The sequence below is a fragment of the Drosophila navojoa genome, chromosome 4, assembly GCF_054131105.1.
Source record: "Drosophila navojoa isolate 15081-1374.11 chromosome 4, UAZ_NAV_1.0, whole genome shotgun sequence".
Lineage (NCBI taxonomy): Eukaryota > Metazoa > Arthropoda > Insecta > Diptera > Drosophilidae > Drosophila > Drosophila navojoa.
Window position 1 is genome coordinate 24737843 of NC_142892.1, and position 19446 is coordinate 24757288.

Consider the following 19446-nt stretch of genomic DNA (forward strand, 5'->3'; position numbering starts at 1 on the left):
CTGTAGGCTATACAGTATAACAAGGCCATGGCTCAAAGCAAATAGCTTCAATTGTTTTAAGCTGGTTTCTTAATTAGACATTGTGGCTATCGGCCGCTTCAACTTCACTGACTACACACATGCAGAGACACACACAGGCGAACGAAGGCCACCAACACAACAACTATCTAACGAACTTATAAACCAAGCAAAGCCGCGGGCCATTGCACAGCTTGAAAGGAGCCGTCTTCGAGTGATAATTTAGCACGTACGAGAGATGAGCAGATTCTGAGGCTGCTTCAGCTTGGACCCAACTGTGGAGCACGTCGCTTGTTTCATAATAATCAAGTGCTGCCAATTCTGCGAGCCTCTGGCGTAAATGTCAACGATTTGATAATGGAACTATTCCAGCTAACTGTGTGGGTATGCTGTCGTTGTGTCTCGCTGTGGCTGGCTGCGTGACGAATGTGGAGCTGGTCCTTGAGCACACTTCCTCGCATTAGTTGGCATTTGTTTTGGTTCGCAACGGCCCAAGCGTACAAAAGAAGCCAAGACAAATATTTGAAAAATTGCACATAAACCGAAAGCTGTTAATGTCAGCGAGGGTTGGCCTGGTCCAACATACTTATATATGTATATATATGTGTATTTATCCCTGTGCCCCAGAATCCAGCAGGACCACTTGAGCAGCAATTGGCGCGTGCTATCGATTTGCCATGCCTCGCAACAACAAATAAACAAAATAAACAAAAATTCGGCAATTGCGTTTGAATGACGGCTTATTTCGCAGTCTCTGCACTTTTCGCTCTATTTGCTTATTAAATTTGTTGAATTCATACGCAACTTGCAAGGATAACAAGAACTCAAGCCACAAGCCCCACGACCCCTCGCTCCTGCTCCCCCCTTAGCTAACACATTTTGCACTATTTCCTTTCAATCTATTCGAATATTGTGTATGTGAATGGCATGTGTGTGTGTGTGTGCGTGTGTTAGCATTTATTTCCCGCTTTCATTGGCATTTATTTTGGCACTCAATACCCACGACCTGAGTGAAGTTTGTGGTGTTGCTGGTTGTGGTCTGATTGGGCTTTTATGGAGTTGCCCCAGCAAATGTGACTTGGCAGGAGTCGGGCATACTCGCAGATAGGATCGGGAACAACTTCAATAAATCGAAAAATTTAAAGCATGGAACTGGATTGCTGCTGGATGTTATCTTTAAAATTGTTATTATTTTTATTATATTATGAACTCAATGCCTAAATAAACATTCGATGCAGGTGTTCTCCAATTTGATGTTACCCAAGATGGCGGGTTTCCCTTGAAGCGCCTCCAGATGAGATTCACCAGCGATTCTGTTGGCTTCTTTCTTACATTGCCAGCTAAATCGACTTTGCCTTTGTCCGCATTGTGCTCCCCATACAATATGGTATTTCTGTAAGCTACAGATACACGGAAACATATGTATGTATGTATACATACATATAGCCATATATGTATGGCCAGTCCCTGCGTCCTCTGGCCCGGCTCCCATGCAGTGCGCTTTCAATTTGTGCGCTTTAATAATTCACAATTCAATAAATGCTAACAAATTGACATTGTCCGAAATGTTGTATAGATTTTCCTTTCAGCTCGGATTTTCTTTGCCAAACAACCCTGTAATCATGTGAGCATCTCAACATCTTTCTTTTGGGATGGAATGGCACGGGACGGGAGGGGTCCAGGCGGGTGGCAAGCCCACCAATTTCATTGCCAGGGAATTAACTTGAGCGACTTTTATGTCAATTCAATACATTTCATTTACTCGCCAATCTCTGTGTATCTCTGTACATACTAGATATGTGTACATACATATATACGGTGTATTTATGTGGAAAAGGAGGATGGGCTGGGATGCGGCTTCAGTAGCATATTCTATGTAGCATATTTTCTACGTCCATCCGTAGTTTTTGCGCAAATTTTCGCAAAATTAATTTGTAATTTTAGTAAGTTGGCAGTGCCGAGCGCTGTCAACGTCTGCTCAGGCAGGATTCGAGGCTCGGAAAATATCCTGCGGCGCTCACAAATTATGTGCAAATAAATTGCCATTTGTTAAGTGGCTTTGCATAAGAAGTTCGTTTCCATACATCTTGTATGTATAGCGCTCGTTGCCGTCTCCCTGGCTGTCTCTCCGACTGTCTGCCTGTCGTTCAGCCAGCTTTGTTGGCATTATTAGATCGCACATGAATATGTAAGTTGGCGAATATGGCATACACATTTTGGCCACATTCAATTTATTTCTATTAATAGCCGAGCGAGCGCCTCCACTTCCTACGCTCCTCGTCGTAATTTCCAGCGAGTAGAATTCACAGTCGTTCTGCTGCCGTGTGAGTCCCTGGCGACTGGGGTGGATTTCGTTGTGGCTTCTGCGACTCGGAGCCAATTAGAGGGAGTGGAAAGGTAAATCAATTGCATGAAAACTTTCATTGCGACAACTATTGGCAGCAAATTGCGTGGAAAGGAGAGGCGCTTACGAAATTAATTGCCAGGCGGCAAGATAGATAGTAATAATGATAATAACTTGTGAATGGCAGGAACTTTTCATTAATTCATTCATTTGCCTATCAGGCACCGCACACCTGTAATCAGCGAATGGCTTGCTGAATTGATGAAATTACCACAGCTTAGAATCGTTTTAGCTGCGCTCGCAGAGACAAAGGCCTCATAATCAGCTTAGCTGAGGAGCTCCATATGCCTTGATTAATACAACTCGTTGCCAGCAGCTTCTCCACGCTTCACAGCAATCAGCTTTCATTAGAGAACAAAAAGCCAAAATTGGAGCCACAAGGCTCTAACTGAAGAGGTAAGAAGCGAGAGAGACGCGGAGATGCTCTACCTAGCAGAGTTTCTTAAACTATAGCTCTTTAATAAATGCAAGATAAAGCTGTTTACAAATTACCAAAAGTGTAAGAGTTGCTCAAAATGCATTTCAAGTAAATAAATAAATGAACTCCTTATAAATTACCGAAAGTTACATTAAATATTAAAAAGAAAAAATCCAATCTTACTTACGGAATAAATCTAGATTGACATTGAACATCTTATCATCGTTATAAAATAAAAACTTTAGAGTCTGTTGCATGTATTCATTATTTTCTATACATGGAAGCCTTCTTATATATACGAAATCCGCCCTCAAATATAAACACGTTTATATATACCTCAACTCTGGGCATTGTAGATTTATTTTTGCTTTTTCCCATAATTTCAGGGTATTCATAAGCTTAAAGTTTATTTTATTTTTAACTTTAAATGGCTTACAAAGAACACAATTAATTATATGGACAGGCGTTACAAACTTCCAGCGGAGACGCAACTGAAGAAGCGTAAAAATTGTCCAAAATGAAAACAAAAAAAAAGAATAATATGAGAAAGAGAATGCAGAGACCGAAAGAAACCATTGAACGCCGCCATTCAATTTTTTGTCTCTAGTTTCTTTTTTGGTTTTCTGTTTTCTTCTGTAGTCCCAAGCGTTAATTACAAAAACAATAACAGCTAAAGCTGCCGCCGCCGGCAGGTTAAGAGCCTATTCGACCAAGCCAGACATTCATATGTGTATGTGTGTGTGTGTGTGTGTGTGTCACACATATACATAACCAGGCACCAGAGGCGCGTCGGTGCGGAGGGCCAGCTGGGCTAATGTCCATGCGGCTCCGAAGTCATTTATATTAATTTTAATAACATTGTTAAGCCGCACTGCGTCTAGGAATTGTCTCAGATGAACTGCTCGAAGTGGCTGAGGAACCCGAAATTCGAGCAGAGCCTCAGTCAGTCGGTCGTTCGGTCGTTCGGTCGGGGTGTTAACGATGAAACACTTTTCGGGCTTTGAATTTTTGAGCAGATAATCAAGCTTCAAGGCAGCGCCTGCCCCTGCCATATCCAGAGCCGGGTCTACGCCGCATATTAAAAACAAATTAGCGTTTTGTTTGGCTGAACTATAGTCCACACAGCGCACCGACCTGCGGCACGCATGGTGCGGGAGGTGGGGCACTGGTGACGCCGTGTAAATGTGTTTTTAAATGCATTGGCATTGCGAGTTGCGAGTCGCGAGTTGCAAGCAGCGAAGCAACGAGGCATCGCGTGTCTGATTTTTCCATTATGTTCAGCTTTTATCATAATAAATTCGATAAATTGGCGAGTGGCAGTGCAATTAGCATGCAAATGGTTTTTAATTGACCCGTAATATGGACTCAAAAAGCGAGAGAGTGAGGGGGAGAGAGAGGCAGGGACACTTCCAGTTAGCATCTGATAGGGCCAGATAACAAGCCGCTGCTGACCGCATGACCCCAAGCGAATTGATTTGAATATGGACAGCCTAAGTTAGCATATTTGTCATATTTATTGGAACTGGAATTCCAAACTCCACTTCACATTGGTTTAACCTTGGCTTTAATGAGCCCATCCGTCGGCGTAGCTGACAACCGCAGCGCAGCAAACTTTGGCATATTAATTACTTTTGTTTCGCTTTGCGAAGGAGGCGGCTGCCTTGGCTGTGGGTCAGCACCAGAACTATTAGAAGAGCTTCGCGCTCTGGCCCTGCTCTGGCCCCCTTCCTTTAATGACCCGTGGCAGGCCAGCGGGAGTGAAAGGCCTCCCCGCCCCAAAACGTATAGCGTTGCGCTGCGTACTTAGCACTTTCCCGGAAGATGAAACAGAAACAGAAACAGAAAAAAAAGAACACCAAACCGAAAAAGATAGTCCGAGAAACCTCAACCAGCATGCCGCTACGGTACTGCCACACTCTGCGTCTGTAATTAATCATCATTACATTTTCGTAAACGAAGCGGATTTTAAGTGGGATTTGCAGCTCAGTCGACAGCAGACAGAGGACGGCAGACAGCAGATAGCGGACTACTAGACAGCCAGCCATCTATTGAAGGCCATAACATGCTCATTTAGGAGTAGTAATGATGCCACTGGATCGACTCTCCTTTTGGCAGCCACTTGAGCGAGCACCCGCGCAGTCCATGCGGTCCTCTGTTCGTTCGCTGCATTGACAGCTGGGGCTGCTTATCTGTCCTGCATTTGACATTTAGCATTAAAAACGCTTTAATAATAACGCTGTAATAATACCCTCAGCCCTCAGCCCTCAGCTCACAGCTTGTAGCAATTTTTGTGGCGATGGCGAAAGACAGAGCCAGATATTTATCATTTCATCAATCAAATGGACATCGTTCTCTGGCCGTGGCAATGACAATGGCAATGGCAATGGCTGGCCGAGTGGCTCGGTTGGGATGTCGATGGGATGCCAAAAGAAAACTTTTCATCATTTAATTTTGCTGCTACAATTACGCAAGTTGGGACTCCGAAGCCCGAGTCTGCTCTGAGTGCCCGAGTGCTCTTTCAACGCATCATCAATCTCTTTTAGCGTGTAAGCAAAATGGCGGACATTGGCAGGACAATAAAGGCAGAACACACACACACACGTACACAGACACTTATCAATTACAATAGCCGCCATTTTGTTTAGCGGCGAGCACACATGCACACACACACATGCACGCGCGAGGACATAAATCCTATAAATGCAAGTCATATTTAAAAGCCAAGCGAAAAGCCCCACAAAAGTTTCGCCCTTGGCGCTGCCATAGATTTCTGTCATAAGTAGTTGTTCAGCTGCTCGGACTGGAACTTGGTCTTGGACTTGACTACCAATCTCATTTGCTGATGCTCGGACTTGGCTTTTGTTGTTTGTGGCTCTGGCTGTGGCTCTGGCTATGGCTGTGGCGGTGGCTCTGTGGCTGCTGCAGCTGAGTTATGACTTAAGCTGACATTTCATTAGTGCGCATTAAGTGTTCTGCGAATGAGTTTAACTGCCATGAGACATCCGACACTCTGCACAATAAAACAAAGCAGACTCCACCAGCTGACTGCGTGTGTATGTGCATGTGTGTGCGAGTGTGCGTGTGTGTTGGAGCTAGTGTTTAGCATAGCATTGCCTTAATTAGTCGCTCTAATATGGCAGCATCTAGAGCACTGTAGAGCCAGGCGCTGAATGACCCAATTTCCACACAGTCAGCCCGACTCGTCGGTTAATTAAACATTACTCGAACTGACCGCAGGCATTTGAATTCCGTGCGAATGCAGTCAAATAATTAATTGTGTGGCAAATACAGCCGATAAGCAACCAATCCGAATAGCTAAGCAGGAGCTGGACTGAGCTGCTGCTGGACACTTTGCTGCAGCTTATTAACTTTTAATTGGGTTTCAAGAGTCACGAAAAACGCCAACTGCCAACTGCCTGGTGCCCTATGAACAGATAACGGATGAACATGTGCTCGATCGGATCGTGATTGATTGCTGAGCCGATGGGTCTTCCTGCTCTCTGCTTACAGGGTATGCGGCCAGTGGTCAGTCTCTGGGCGCGCACGAATAAATGAATACAAAATTCAAATTCAAATTTAAATTAAATGAGCTCTGGGGCCATTCAGGTCGGGCCATGTCAGTACGGGGCTTGGCTCTCTCAAGTGGGCAGGCCACTCGAGTGGCCACAGCGCCACTTGAGCGAGCCATGGAAATGAATGGAATTGACCACGGACTGGCTGGTTGCCTGGCTGACTGCATGACTAACTGCCTGAATGAGTGAGTGAGTGAATGAACGGCGGAACGAACCATTTGCATGCACACAAAACATTTGCAAAAATGGCAAACGCCGCAAGTAAGTAGAGCAGCAAGCGGAGGGAGGAGCACAGGGGTTACCGGGGATCGGCGAGAGTGGAGTGTGGACTTAACTAGACTGCAGGTCAATTAATTAAGGGTAAATTAAGTGCAGCCCTAAAGACGGGCAGTCGCTCCAGCTACAACAACGGCCTCAGCTCCAACTCCAGCTGCTGCTATTGCCGAGCTGCTTAGCGATTTGAGTGGCCAGATTATGAGCTCGAGCCGGCTCTAAGAGTGTAGCACAAATCCTCAGCTACCTTCGCATGGAAGCGGTTAAGTGCATTGCCCGGAAGTGGAAAAGCTTGAGCATCGTAAATGCCAAATGCTAAATGCTAAATAGTAAATGGTAAATGCCAGAGCCCAACAACAATGAACATCCACAGCCAGGAGGGGCGTGCTCGCTGCCACTGCTGAAGACCAGCCCGCTTGATGGACTGCTTAGCCGAGGCCGAATCCAAGCTAGACTGCATGCGACTCGAGGCATTTGTATTTGTCAGGCGGCGCACTATAAATGAGTCTTCGAATCGATAGCGAAGCATGGACACCGGGCAGCAGCAATAAATTCAGCAGGAGGCCAGGAAAAGGGGGCCAGCCAAAGTCGAATAGTGTACAGATTGACACCTATTCCCTCGCCTGTTGGCCGAGCTCAGGTATTAAGTAATATTTGGTATCACATTTAAGGCATTTGCTGCAATAAAGGGAAATCTTGAGTCCGACTGTATAGAGCAATAGACTTAAGCCATTAAGATATCACTTTTTAATAAAAATCTCTCTCTTTCTCTGTCTCTCTCTCTCTGTCTCTCTCTCTGCCTCTCGAGACTAGAACACAGATAATTTTGTAGTAGCTTAGCGTAGATTATTTAAGCTGCTCATTAATCTCAGTGATGGCAAGGAAACCGTGCAACAGGAGGCTCTGAGAGGCTGCTCCAGGCTTAGCCAGAGTGCAATAATTTAATATGAGCACAGAATGAAGAGCGTGTGGAGGTTGTAGTTGAGTAGTTGTACGAGTGTAATAATAAACAGCAGCAATGACCACAATCAACGACAGCACAGCAACAACAGCAACAACAGCAGCAGAAGTAGCAGCGGCAGCTCAGATAACGACAATAATAATAAACTCAATAAGCAAATAAGTAGCCGGGCAACCCAGACCGAACAGGGAGCCAAAGAGTTGAGCGCCAGGAGGAGAAGAAGGCGGAAAAGGAGGCAGACTCATATTTGCATGCACTCGGAAAGAAGAAGCACAACAATAGCAGCAATTTATGAGAGCGATACGGAAACTGTTGCACAACAAGGAATGAAATGGACAATTGACTTGCCTCGTGGCATTGTCGGAGCTACCTCCACAGAACATACGCAGCCCATACATACGTAGTATGTGCCTGGTAGTAGGTGTATTATGAGCGGAGCCAACTTATATCGCAGACGCTGCAGCGATAAATTAGGGCGCACTAACTAACCAACTGGAAGATAATGGCAAATGAAGCCGTAGGAGTAGCTGATGCGAGCTCAGCATGAAGGCGGATCTGACCGGCACCGGCAATGGCATCGGCATAGGTCGTTGCATGCCACAGCAACATGTTGCGCATTCAAATGAAGACCGCGGCGAACCCACACACGAGCGCGGCCAGTCAGGAGCACGTCCATTCAAATTGCTCAGAGCCGGGACCACATGCCCATTGTTCGAACGCAACAGCAGGGCTGCTGCGCCTGCGCATTGCTGTCAGCCTCTCCCTCTCCTTATCCCTCTCTCTCTCTCTCTCTCTCTCTCTCTCTCTCTCTCTCTCTCTCTCTCTCTCTCTCTCTCTCTCTCTCTCTCTCTCTCTCTCTCTCTCACACTCTCTCTGTGTTTCTTTGACCAGGTCTCATTCCCTTTTGGGCTGGCTGCCGTTTATTACCATTGCATAAGCAAACATAAAAGGAAATTCGCCTCGCATTGTTGCTGCTGCCCAAGTCGAGCCATTAACTTTTGTTTAGCTAGGGCCCAGTGCCCAGTGAATCCTCGTTTGCCAGTTGCCAGTTGAAGTTGAATTTTGAGATCTGACCCTCTGGCTACTGTGTGCAACTGACTGTCCGCCTGTTGCAGATGGATTCTGGTTCTTTTGCAGCTGCTGTCAGTCAGTGAAGAGAGGTTTCGGAGCAGCCTACGCAGAAATGCTTTCCTGGACTGGATTATGCAATGGCGCAGCCACGGCAAATGTCTTTTGAATTGCCGCCCATTAATCAAAAGTCGCTTTCGGTTTCCAGCACCGAAAATTTCTCTCAATTAACCAGCGCTAACCGCGGCCAGAGCCACAGATTTGCATATCGGCTCCAAATCACTTCACATTTTCACGCAAGCGACCCTCCGATAAGAGAGAGAATGATAATGCTCACGCCTGACAAGTGTCAGGCGACAAGGCAGTTGATATCTTATGCCGTTAATATGCAGATGACAGACGGCGCATCGAAAATGAAATCTCGCATCGCATTCTCTTGTCACATCTGGAACTCTTTCATATTAAGCCAGAGCCGTGGATCGGAGAGGGCAGCGGGCAGCGGGCAGTGGCAGCGGGGTTTGGGTATCGATATCGGCATCGTCGTCGGCATCGGCATCGGTGTCGGTGCCGGACGACTGCAGCTAATTTGTTGTCACTTATGCAAGAGTTTTGATATCCATTCCCATATTCCGTGATTAGCATGACAAAAGATGGTAATGTGCAATGGGATGGGGCCTATTCATATGTCATATACAAAATATGAGCGCTGTAAACATTCATTAGGAAGACATTTAAATTAATTTTTCAACTTTTATGGCGAGTTGACGCCTCTTCGTGTCGCTGTTGCAGATGGGCGAAAGTTAAATAATTTGAATGAGACTCAATCGGCGTTTCATCTCCGACTGCATTCATTTCAGCTATTTAACTCCACCTGCATATGCAGAATGGGAGAAGTGAAGCGGAGGCGGCAATCGCTGCGAGTGACACGAGCCAAGCCCCAACGCGGTCGCAAAGTAAATAATTATAATAGGCAGTATCAGAGAATAAATAAAGCCAAATAAAATAAATACAAGCGAACGAAAAAACAACAAATAATAATAAATACAAATAATACTGTTGCAGCAGCAAGCAATGCAGCAACAAAAACGCAGTGTGGTCAGCCGCAAAATGCAGTAAATTAAATTATTGCAAAAGCTGAAGCTGAAATAAAAATAAAATAAAAATCACAATAAATAACATAAAGAGAAGTGAAAACGAAACATTAGAGTGCGTTGCATAATGAAATCAAACAAGTTAAGTTCTCGAGCATAAAATTTTAAAATTGCAATCTGTTCTCGAGCATAAAATTTTAAAATTGCAATCTGTTGTTAAATTAAGCTACTAAATAAACGAACTTTACCTAATTACTCTCTTTCCTTTTCTTTTGCAGGTATGCTCCCAGATGAACCTAGTTATATAAACTCAACTCAGCTGCAAGGTTTGCCTAATAGTTAGTACTTCATAAATCATAAAAATAGCATCTGGAGTGCCATGGAATACAGACATTCTCAGTAATCGCGTTTCAGTCCAGCCCATTCAGTTCTGCATCTAATTCTCATGACAATACATACGATAACGACAAATAATGTTCTTAAATATTCCCACTTCGAATTAGTCCTCAATGAAAACTCTAAGTGATTCGCAAAATACATTTTCAAATCATAAAAAATCCTCTCAAACTGGATATATCCAAAATGATTCAATGATTATTACAAACCAATCGAAAAAGTTGCAGTTCATTCGTTTCAAGATTCAAGCGATGTGTTAACATCAATTCTGATGTCTATCAAACAGCCGTCCTGAGCCTACGGCGTATTGTTCCCGTCTCTGTCAAAAGATAGAGAGCTGCCATATGGATCTGCGGATCCATGGACTGAATTCTACTTCAAATGTGGCGTCCGCTTCTCCTCGATCAGGTCGATTGAATCATTCATAATTCACATTCGAGCTATGCAAACATTATGAAACGTACGCAATCCCATTTATTTAGCAGGAGACGCCAGGCTTAGTTGACACAAGGCAATTGGTGTATTTATAGCTTGACAACAATAATGTTTATTGACAGTTAGCAACACTTACTGTTATGCGCGGCCATTGTTTGTTATTGTTGCGAGCTGCAAGCAAATATTATCGCATTTAATTAACTACTGGGAGAGAAAAACAAACTCGAAACATTTTGTTGTTGGGTTGACTTTCATCTGAAGGCCTGCAAGCTAATGGGACTAGAGTTAACTTCCCCTTGCTGGGCATTTTTCGAAACAAGTCGAGGTGCACAACATATTTAAAGGTGCGTGGTATACACGTGTATACCTAACACAATAGACACGAACTGCACACACATACACTGAGCGAGAGAGAAAGAGAGAGAGAGAGAGAGAGAGAGAGAGTTGTAAGCGCAGTGTAAATAGTTCCAATAAGGGACTACAGCAAGAGGAGCAGCAATAGAGATGAGCCGGAGAGGAGCAGCTGTAACAAGATTGTTACACGTGTTGCTGCCTAGCCACGCCCACACAAATACACCCACACCCACACACACACACACACACACGCAGACAAAGAGAGACTGCAAACATGGCACATTCTACATTTGCCATTCCCCCCACAAGCCACCATTGTTATTATTTATGTGAGCCAAACAGAAGCTTCCGTTTGTGCCACATGCCGCGATGCGGCAGCGACAAGCGGCAGCACCAGCAGCAGCGGCAGCAACACGAAAAGGAAGCGGCGAGCATTTAAAAAATGCACGCAGCGAGGCCTTGACTGCAATATGTTGCCAACAGCAGGCGCAGCCCGAGTGCCCAGCCGTGCAGCGCTTTATAGATTTTTAGCAGGTCAGCGGTGCAAGGGTGCGACATCGTTGCGAGCCAGGGGGCGGGGCAGCGGGTGCATGCAGCAGGCGCTGCTGGCTTGTTGAACATTTTTCAACAATTTATTTAATCATGGGTTAGCTTCAAGTTGCCAGCCACATGCCAGCAGCTGCTTCTCTTTTTCCCATAGCATACTTTTTGGCGGGCCTCGTTTAATACGCTTACTCTCTCTCTCGCTATCCCTCCCTCTCTCGATCTCGCTCTGTTGCCTTGTCTCTGCTGCTGTCCTGCTCGGCTCAGCTGATTCTAGCTGGTTGGCACACATTTTGCATGCCATTAAAAGTCAGCGGTTTGTTTGTTATACATGACTGTGTGTGTGTGTGTGTGTGTGTGTGTGCATGTGTATGAAGCTCAAGTTATACTGTGGGTTTTTTCTCTGTTGCTGGTGTTGGTGCTACGGTTGCTGCTGTTACATTTTAATTGCTTTACATAATGCCAGCGCTTGCTTGTAATGTTGCTAGTTGGCTCGGCGGCGTTGCTGTTGTTGTTGTTGTTGTTGTGGTTGGCGCCGCAATGTTTTTCCATTATTTTTAATTGTTGCTGCTGCGCCTGTGCGTAGGCACTGTTACATTGCATAACAGCCACACACACACACACACACACACACACACACATACACACACAGATTTGAAATGCATGTTTGGTGTATCTGCATAGTTGGCGAGGAGCTTTGGCCGGTTGCCTAGCGCCTAGCGCACTGCAATTAACCGACTTTAATTGGGAAATTAACTTGGAGCCCAGCGGCGAATGCAAGTAGAAATCAAAGAAACACAAACTTTTTAATTAAATGAAGGAATCCTGTAATGCACTCACACACACACACACACAGAGAAAGAGAGAGAGATTTGAATGTGATAAATAAAGTCAAGTCGGGCCAGTTCAATATACTGTAGGCTGCGCTGCAGATCCAACTGCAGAGAATCATTGATCAAATCTTTAGAGACTGCTGAGAGCTCGCTTGAGCATCGTCGTCATAATTTGCTTATGCCTCTGTGCACGCCAGAGAGGACGAATGCAAAGTTTTGTGCACGGGCCAGAGTATAATTACAGAAAGCAAACTTCGCAGCGAGCAGCACTAGGCTTAAAATGTTGTACGTACACGGGCAAAGTTGTTGCTAGATGTTGCTTAAATTGTGCTGGCAAGAAAATTCGTAAAAAGAAACTGCAAGTGGACCAACTAACCCTCAAAACTTTCGCTACTTTTCAATTTTGTGTGTGCTTGTACTTGTGCTTGTATGTGTGTGTGTGAACTTCAAAAGCGAGCACTCGAAAGCCCCAAAAATAAAAAAGTAAATAAAAAGGAAAACTCCACAAATCAGCGAACTGAATGCTGTGGCAGGGTCAGCGTACAACCCTCGAAATGGCAAATAAAAATTAAGAGTGCCAGCCAAAGCATCGCAAGCAACTTTTACGACTCTCCAATGTACACTAAAAGCAGCGGCAGCAGCAGCAACAGCAACAGCAGCAACAGCAGGAAGAACAGGAAAAGCAGGAGGAGGAGCAGCGAAAAATGAGCAGAGAAATTTTTAAATTATATTAACACAATTTGAGGGCATGTGAATGTAGATTGTGGATTGTGTGGCAAACGCAATTGTTCCATTTGCCATTTGGCTCGACCATTAGTGCAGCCAAATAATAAATAATCTAGCCAAGTCGCAGGAACCGTCGCGTCGCAGCTGACCTGGTACGACTGCTGAGAGCAGCACTCGACTTGCAGCAGGCATACGTCTCGAGCAGCAAATTCTCTTTCATGTCCTTCCAATTAAAGTTGCTACGACCTGCCTCATCACTCTGCCCCAGCCTTCCGCAGCCTCCTGCTGCAGCTTCCTGATGCAGCCTCCTGCCCCACCTACACATGCTCTCGTAATTCGAAACTTGAAATGTATACGCAACGTTGGCATCAGCGGACATCAGCGAAATTCTCATTTGAAGAAAGTTACTTGTTGTTGTTGTTGTTGTTGTTGCTACTGTTGTTGTTGTTGTTGTTGCTGCTGTTATTCTTGTATTATGTATATTTACTCACGTGGGTGCCTCTGGTTGCTTCTCTTCAGTGCGGAACATTAGGACGAATGCTCATTTTCCGAATTTCAATTCAGTTTTCGTTGTTGTTGTTGTTGTTGACGGCGTTTGCATGGCAACTTTTGTCAAGCACGCTGCTTGGCAATAGCAATCTACAATGGAATGCGGCCAAATATGAAATCCAATTAGGTTCGACTAACAAATACAGGCGAATGCAAACTTTAAAGATCGATTTCGAGGCAACATTGAGTTGGCAACAATTCAGTCCACAGAGAATTCCTCCATTGATAAGCGTGAGTTACTTTTTACTCATTATTTGTCTCTGTGCCACATGCATTATAGCTAAGCAGAATAGTTAAATCGATTAATAGAGAAGAAACATTGCATTAATAAAATATATGGATAATAATATATAAATAATTAATTACATGCATGCAAAATAGTTTAGTCAACTCATTCGATAGATAATAAAACAAGCTTTGACATCAGCTGTTATTGCGCTGATAGAAAATAAACCTTAATTGCAAACTATGGTGTGAATGGTTCCTCAACGATATCAACATAAACATACGCACACACATACATATGTATACATACATATGTGTGTAAAACGCTCAGCAGAATGGTCTGTCTAATCCCTTAAGCTGCATGCAGCAATGGGGCAGTTGATGCAAATAATAAACATGTGTATGTGCTGCTATGCATTCTAATGCCCCGTTATTGCCAATTGTGGCGATGGAGCGCACCACTCTCCGGCTGCGGCTGTGCACATGCCTCGGGCGGCTCACATGAACATGAACTGAATAGCCGGGGCGAGCGTCAAATCTGGCGCTGGGTTAGGTTGGGTCAGGTCATGTTGTCTGTCAGCTTGTTGCACTTGGCCTAAGGCTCATTAATAGAGCGATTATTTTTCTCTATTTTCCCCACCAGCTCTCGTGTGTATGTGTGAGTGAGTGTGTGAGTGAGTGTGTGTGTGTGTGTGTCGGCAGAGACTTGGGGGCGCTTGTTGACACTCATTGAGACAAAAGTGCTTAACTGCTGTACTTTTAGCAGCACCCACAGCTACTGCAGCTGCAGCTGGAAGAAAACTGCGACTATTTTTTACGATTTGCTTCACACTTTCTTTCACGCCCACGCACACACACGCCCATAGCCACACACTTGCAGTCTGCGTTGGTTTATTTTCTGCTTTTGTGCGCTTAATTTGCTTGTCAAGCGCAGCAAGTTTGTAGGCTTTGTAGGCGCAGACAATGGAGCCACGCCAGAGGCTCGACTCTTGCGGCACTTGCGGCTCTTGCGGCATGTGCGGCTGGAGCGTTAGGCAATTGTGTTGCATGGCGTTAGGCGCCAGCCAAATGTCAAGCACCTCAAAACACTACGCCCCAGCCACAACAACAACAAAGACAACAATGTCGTCGAAGAAGGTTAAGCACCAGCCAACCAGCCCAACTCATGCGGCCTGCAGCTGTTGCCCGATTCGCCCCGATTTTCGGCATGCCTTGCGAAATGGATTGGGCCAGAGATTTGCTGGCTGCCAGTTGGCACTCTGAAAATTTAATGGGCCGTAGGCAAGTGTCAGTTTTGTCTGGCCTTCATATTGGGGCGTCACTCGAAAGTTTTGCTGCATTTCCTGAGCCCCATGCCTCGCCGCCTGCCATTTCCATGGCGGCTTGCATTAATTTATGTTATTCAGCGATAAATGACTGGCAATGGGCGTGGCCGAGCGACCTAGTTGGCTGACTTCTGCGACTCCAACTTGCCACACGCAACGCTGGAAATGTGTCAAATTTAGCTGCGAATTAGATTTAAGTTCCCTCATTCTTTTGACACCCGAAAAAGTTTCGCCGCCCATAAAGTGGCTGACTCTGCCTCTGAATCTGACTCTGACAACTGACATCCCTCATTCAGCTCTGCTTCCCCGAAGCAAGTGCCCCCTAGTTCAAAATAGTTCAAAGTAGTGACATTTATTACATGCCAAGCGAGCAGGAGACTAGCCCTTTGTGCCACTTGTCGCTGTCAATTAGGCCAAGCACCAAGCGCCGCGGCTTGAAGCCTTAAACTAACTCCACACACGGCATCCGAGGCACTGACGATGCCCTACTCTAATTGGATTACGGCCGTGCTGCACTTCCACTAAGCAGGTGAGTCGGCTGGGTGCGACCAAACAAAAAATGCGAGACGGCCTTAAGCCGTTGCAGGCGGCTGGTCTGCGGTTTTTGTAATGCTGTGTCAACGCCGACTCCTGCTGGTCAGCTTTGCATACCACAAAATCAATTAAGCGACATCGCGTCGCTCGGAAAAAAGCTATCGAAATCTTTCAAAGTTGATTTGCAAGCGGCAGCATTAGCTGAATAGATCGAATAGCGTGGACTGGGGTCGGCTGGGTCAGCTGAGATTGGTTGGCATCCGTTCCTTAAAAGGGGTGCTACCCGCTGGGTGCTGCTTAAATTTGATTAGCTGCACCACACATCGGAGAAATTTAATCAGCTGGGCCAGAAAGCTGGGCAACTGGAGACGGAACTAGTCTTTAAGCACTCTGAAGTTGGAGCTGACGATGGAGCTGGAGCTGGGGCTTAGGGTCGCATCAACGTATCAACATGTAAACTGGCTTGAATCAAAGTTTGCTGCTCGCCGGTAGCAAAGAGGACTAATACGCTTTAGTCCTTGCATAACAGTTAGAAACTAACTAGCATACAAAACCCCAACTAAGGCAAACAGAAAACAAAAAACCAACTTTTACCTAAAATATGCGCATCGCGTGCCTTTGGCTTTTTACCTTTATATGTTGTGTTTAGTATTAACGTACTTACTCTTCGGTGTATGTGTGTGCGTGTGAGTGTATGTACCTTGCGCCTTGTGCAAATCCCAGACATATACACACACGCGCGCCGAGAGAGAGAAACATGAAACGTGACTAAGCTGACAATTGTGTCGAAGTAAATCCAAGTTTTGTGGCCATACACTCGGACTAAATAAATCTCCACGCCCGCAGGGGAGGCGGGGCTAGCGCAAAAGTTTGACAAACAACAGCCGCATTAGCCGCTGCAGGCAAGGGGGTTGGTGAAGAGGATGTGGGTGTGTAGTGAGCTCGAAGGTGCGAGCATGAGATGTATGAGTCGGTAACATGACAAGCGACATAAATAGTTGGATAGTCCCCACATTAGAGAGGCCCCGAGAAAGGCATTTACCACATTTAATAAGCCCTACAAACCTGCTAAGCTAGAGGCGTTACACATGCGAGGCTATGGCCAAACTGGGGCTACCTGCGACGAGCTCGTTTGGATTCTGGCCTGACTTCGACGACATTGTGCACAAAACTTCCAGGGATGTCAAGCACAGGTGGCTCCTGCTCCCCGACCCAATCGAACGCTCACGCACTCACACATGCATCGCTGCAAATGTATGCAAATATAAACAGGCAAACGTTTGCACGCATGTAGATGGCCCGCATCACGGGCCAGCACAGCCCAGAGCACAGAACAGAGGGGCAGGTCCGACTCTAACTAGGTGCATTCAACCGATGGTGCATAAACAACCATAGGCAAACACTGGGACACATAGACGCACACGCAGCTAAATAATTGTCAACTTGGGCTCCTTTTATTTGGTTTGTCTATGTGTATGTGTCTGTCTGTGCGTGTGCGTGCGTGTGTATGTGGATTTTGGCATCATCTGCTTATCAGCAAAATGACAGCACAGCGGGCACTAACAAAGCATAGACAGAGCAGTCACTCAACTACATTGCGTATACGCAGCGTTGCACGCCGAGTTCATTTGGCAAACATTGTTGCGCTCAGCTGCGGCTGTGCTCTGCCGATCCGCAGTTGGCGTCCGATCGCAGCACCTGCTTAAATATGTTGTCAAGCTGCAGACGACATTCATAAACTCGACACTGGCAAGTGCCGCACTTAATCCGCAGTTAACCCGCCGTGGCAACAAGTGTAAATAAAGTAAAGAAACTGTTGGCAACAAGAACTCGGCAGGTGCCCGCCCTACCCAGCTCAGCCACCTGAGCCACCTCAGCCACCTCAGCCACCTCAGCCAGCTCAGCCACCTCAGCCACCTCAGCCACCTCACTCACCTGGCATGCCTGGCGCACCTAGTCCACCTGGAGCCAGTGGAAAACGAAAAAGCGCAGACACAATTTGATTACGCCTGCCTCAGCGCTGGCAGAGACGGAGGCAATTCATGCTTAACTGACATTTCAGCTGTCATACCAAAAGTGTTTTACATTTCTCTCCACGTCGGGACGCACGAATGAAGCCAGCAAAGATGAAGGCGGACAGCAGAATGCTGATGACGTTGTTATTGTTTCTGCTGCTCCTGCTGTTGGCACCTTGGCAGGAGCAGGCACATTGCCATGACCAGCCCACCCGCCCCCTCTGCATTGTTCATTCCTGGCATGCCGCAAGCGCCTGGTGTCGTTTTTCGCTTCCAACCTGCCCCAGCCTGTCCTGAGACGCTTTTAATTGAATTACCGTAACACAGTTTTGGGCGCAGCTCAAGACTCTGCAGCTGCAGCTGGGCTACTCACTTGGTTAGTTAGTTAGGCTACAAGGCTAACAGCAGCAGGAGTTGTGGCGCTCTATTGAGGAGCTGCAAAATGTAAATACTTTTGCCATTTGCTGTGCTCATTTTCATTTGTTGTTGAATGCATTATAAAAGCATTAAGCTGCGCCACCCTCCACAAAGGCCATCAGCGGTGCAGCAGCCAGCAGTTGAGATGGCTCCAGGAGGTGCAGGAGCAGCAGAGAAGCCAACAGCTACAGCACCAAAAAGACGCAGCGGGGTAAATTTGTTTTGCCGCACACAAACACACACACAGATACACATACGCTTCCATTGGCATTTGTAGCATCCTTATCTGTGTGTGTGTGTGTGTGTGTGTGTTGTCGCTTTTTCATGCTTCGCCTGACGAAATGCCATTACACATTTTGCGTACCCAGAAAGCAGCAACAGCAACAGCAACAACAGCAATATAGATGACGACAACGACGACAATTCGCATTCAAAATGACAACGACAATGCCAACAGCAACAACAGCAACAACAACAAACAAACAAACAACGCCCACACAAAAATAAACGCTCGAGGTTGTAGAAATGAAGATAAGCTGCTTATCAGCGCCATTGCCTGCTCTGTTGCTGTTGTTGTTGCCGTGGCTGTTACTACTCCTGCTGGATGCGCTTTCACATTGACTGCTCCTCCTGGCTGCTCTTACGCCTGTCTGGCTGCGGATGCTAACGGCCAAAGCGAGCGGCGACCATTGCAGCAACTTTTGTTTGGCCGCCTGAGCTGCCATTGTCGCTTGCTGTTCTTTTTTCTCTCTCTCTTTCTCTTCTTATTTTTTGGTCCTTTCGCTGCTTTGCTAAACCCCTGGCAACAGCCCTGAGAGAAGAGAAGTTAAGGGAGCAGCCACAATTGACATTTGCCACTCGGTGTTTAATATTAAACTAATGTGTATGTGGCAGCCACAAGCTACCTCAACTAACTCAACTCCCCTCTCCCTTTCACTCTCTCACTATCTCTGGGATGTGTATTTAAATAACGTTAGCGACTGTGTATGCAAATGCTAAGAATGAAGCTTAACTTTTGCGCTTGATGGCTAAATAATTTGTCTGAAATGCAATGCCAGCGCTGTGGCTCGAGCGGGGTGCTCAACTTTTGGCTTGGATTATGCTGGGGCAGCAGCTGCCATTAGAGCGCCGTCTTTATGGGGCGGCCAAGGTTTGCCCACTTTTTAGTTTGCAATACGCTGTGCTGGCGACATTGCGCATACGCCCCATGCGCGGCGGCTGTCAGCTGCTGGCAATCTCAATTTGCTGCTCATCAGTGCTAAGCGCCTTAAATCTCAAATCTAATTACA

The 19446-nt window shown here is 46.1% G+C and overlaps 1 protein-coding gene across 5 annotated transcripts in view; it reads left to right on the forward strand.

Annotated features, from left to right (window-relative positions):
* Ten-m (teneurin transmembrane protein Ten-m) overlaps positions 1-19446 on the forward strand; it is a 137446-nt gene that overhangs the window by 64075 nt on the left and 53925 nt on the right. For 4 of the 5 annotated variants that reach the window (XM_089259924.1, XM_089259925.1, XM_089259926.1 and 1 more), the window contains exon 2: positions 10084-10131. The exons of the other annotated variant lie outside the window; for it this stretch is intronic. In XM_089259924.1, the coding sequence (XP_089116050.1) occupies positions 10084-10131 (48 nt within the window). The remainder of the gene's footprint in view (positions 1-10083; positions 10132-19446) is intronic. 5 annotated transcript variants of the gene reach the window in all.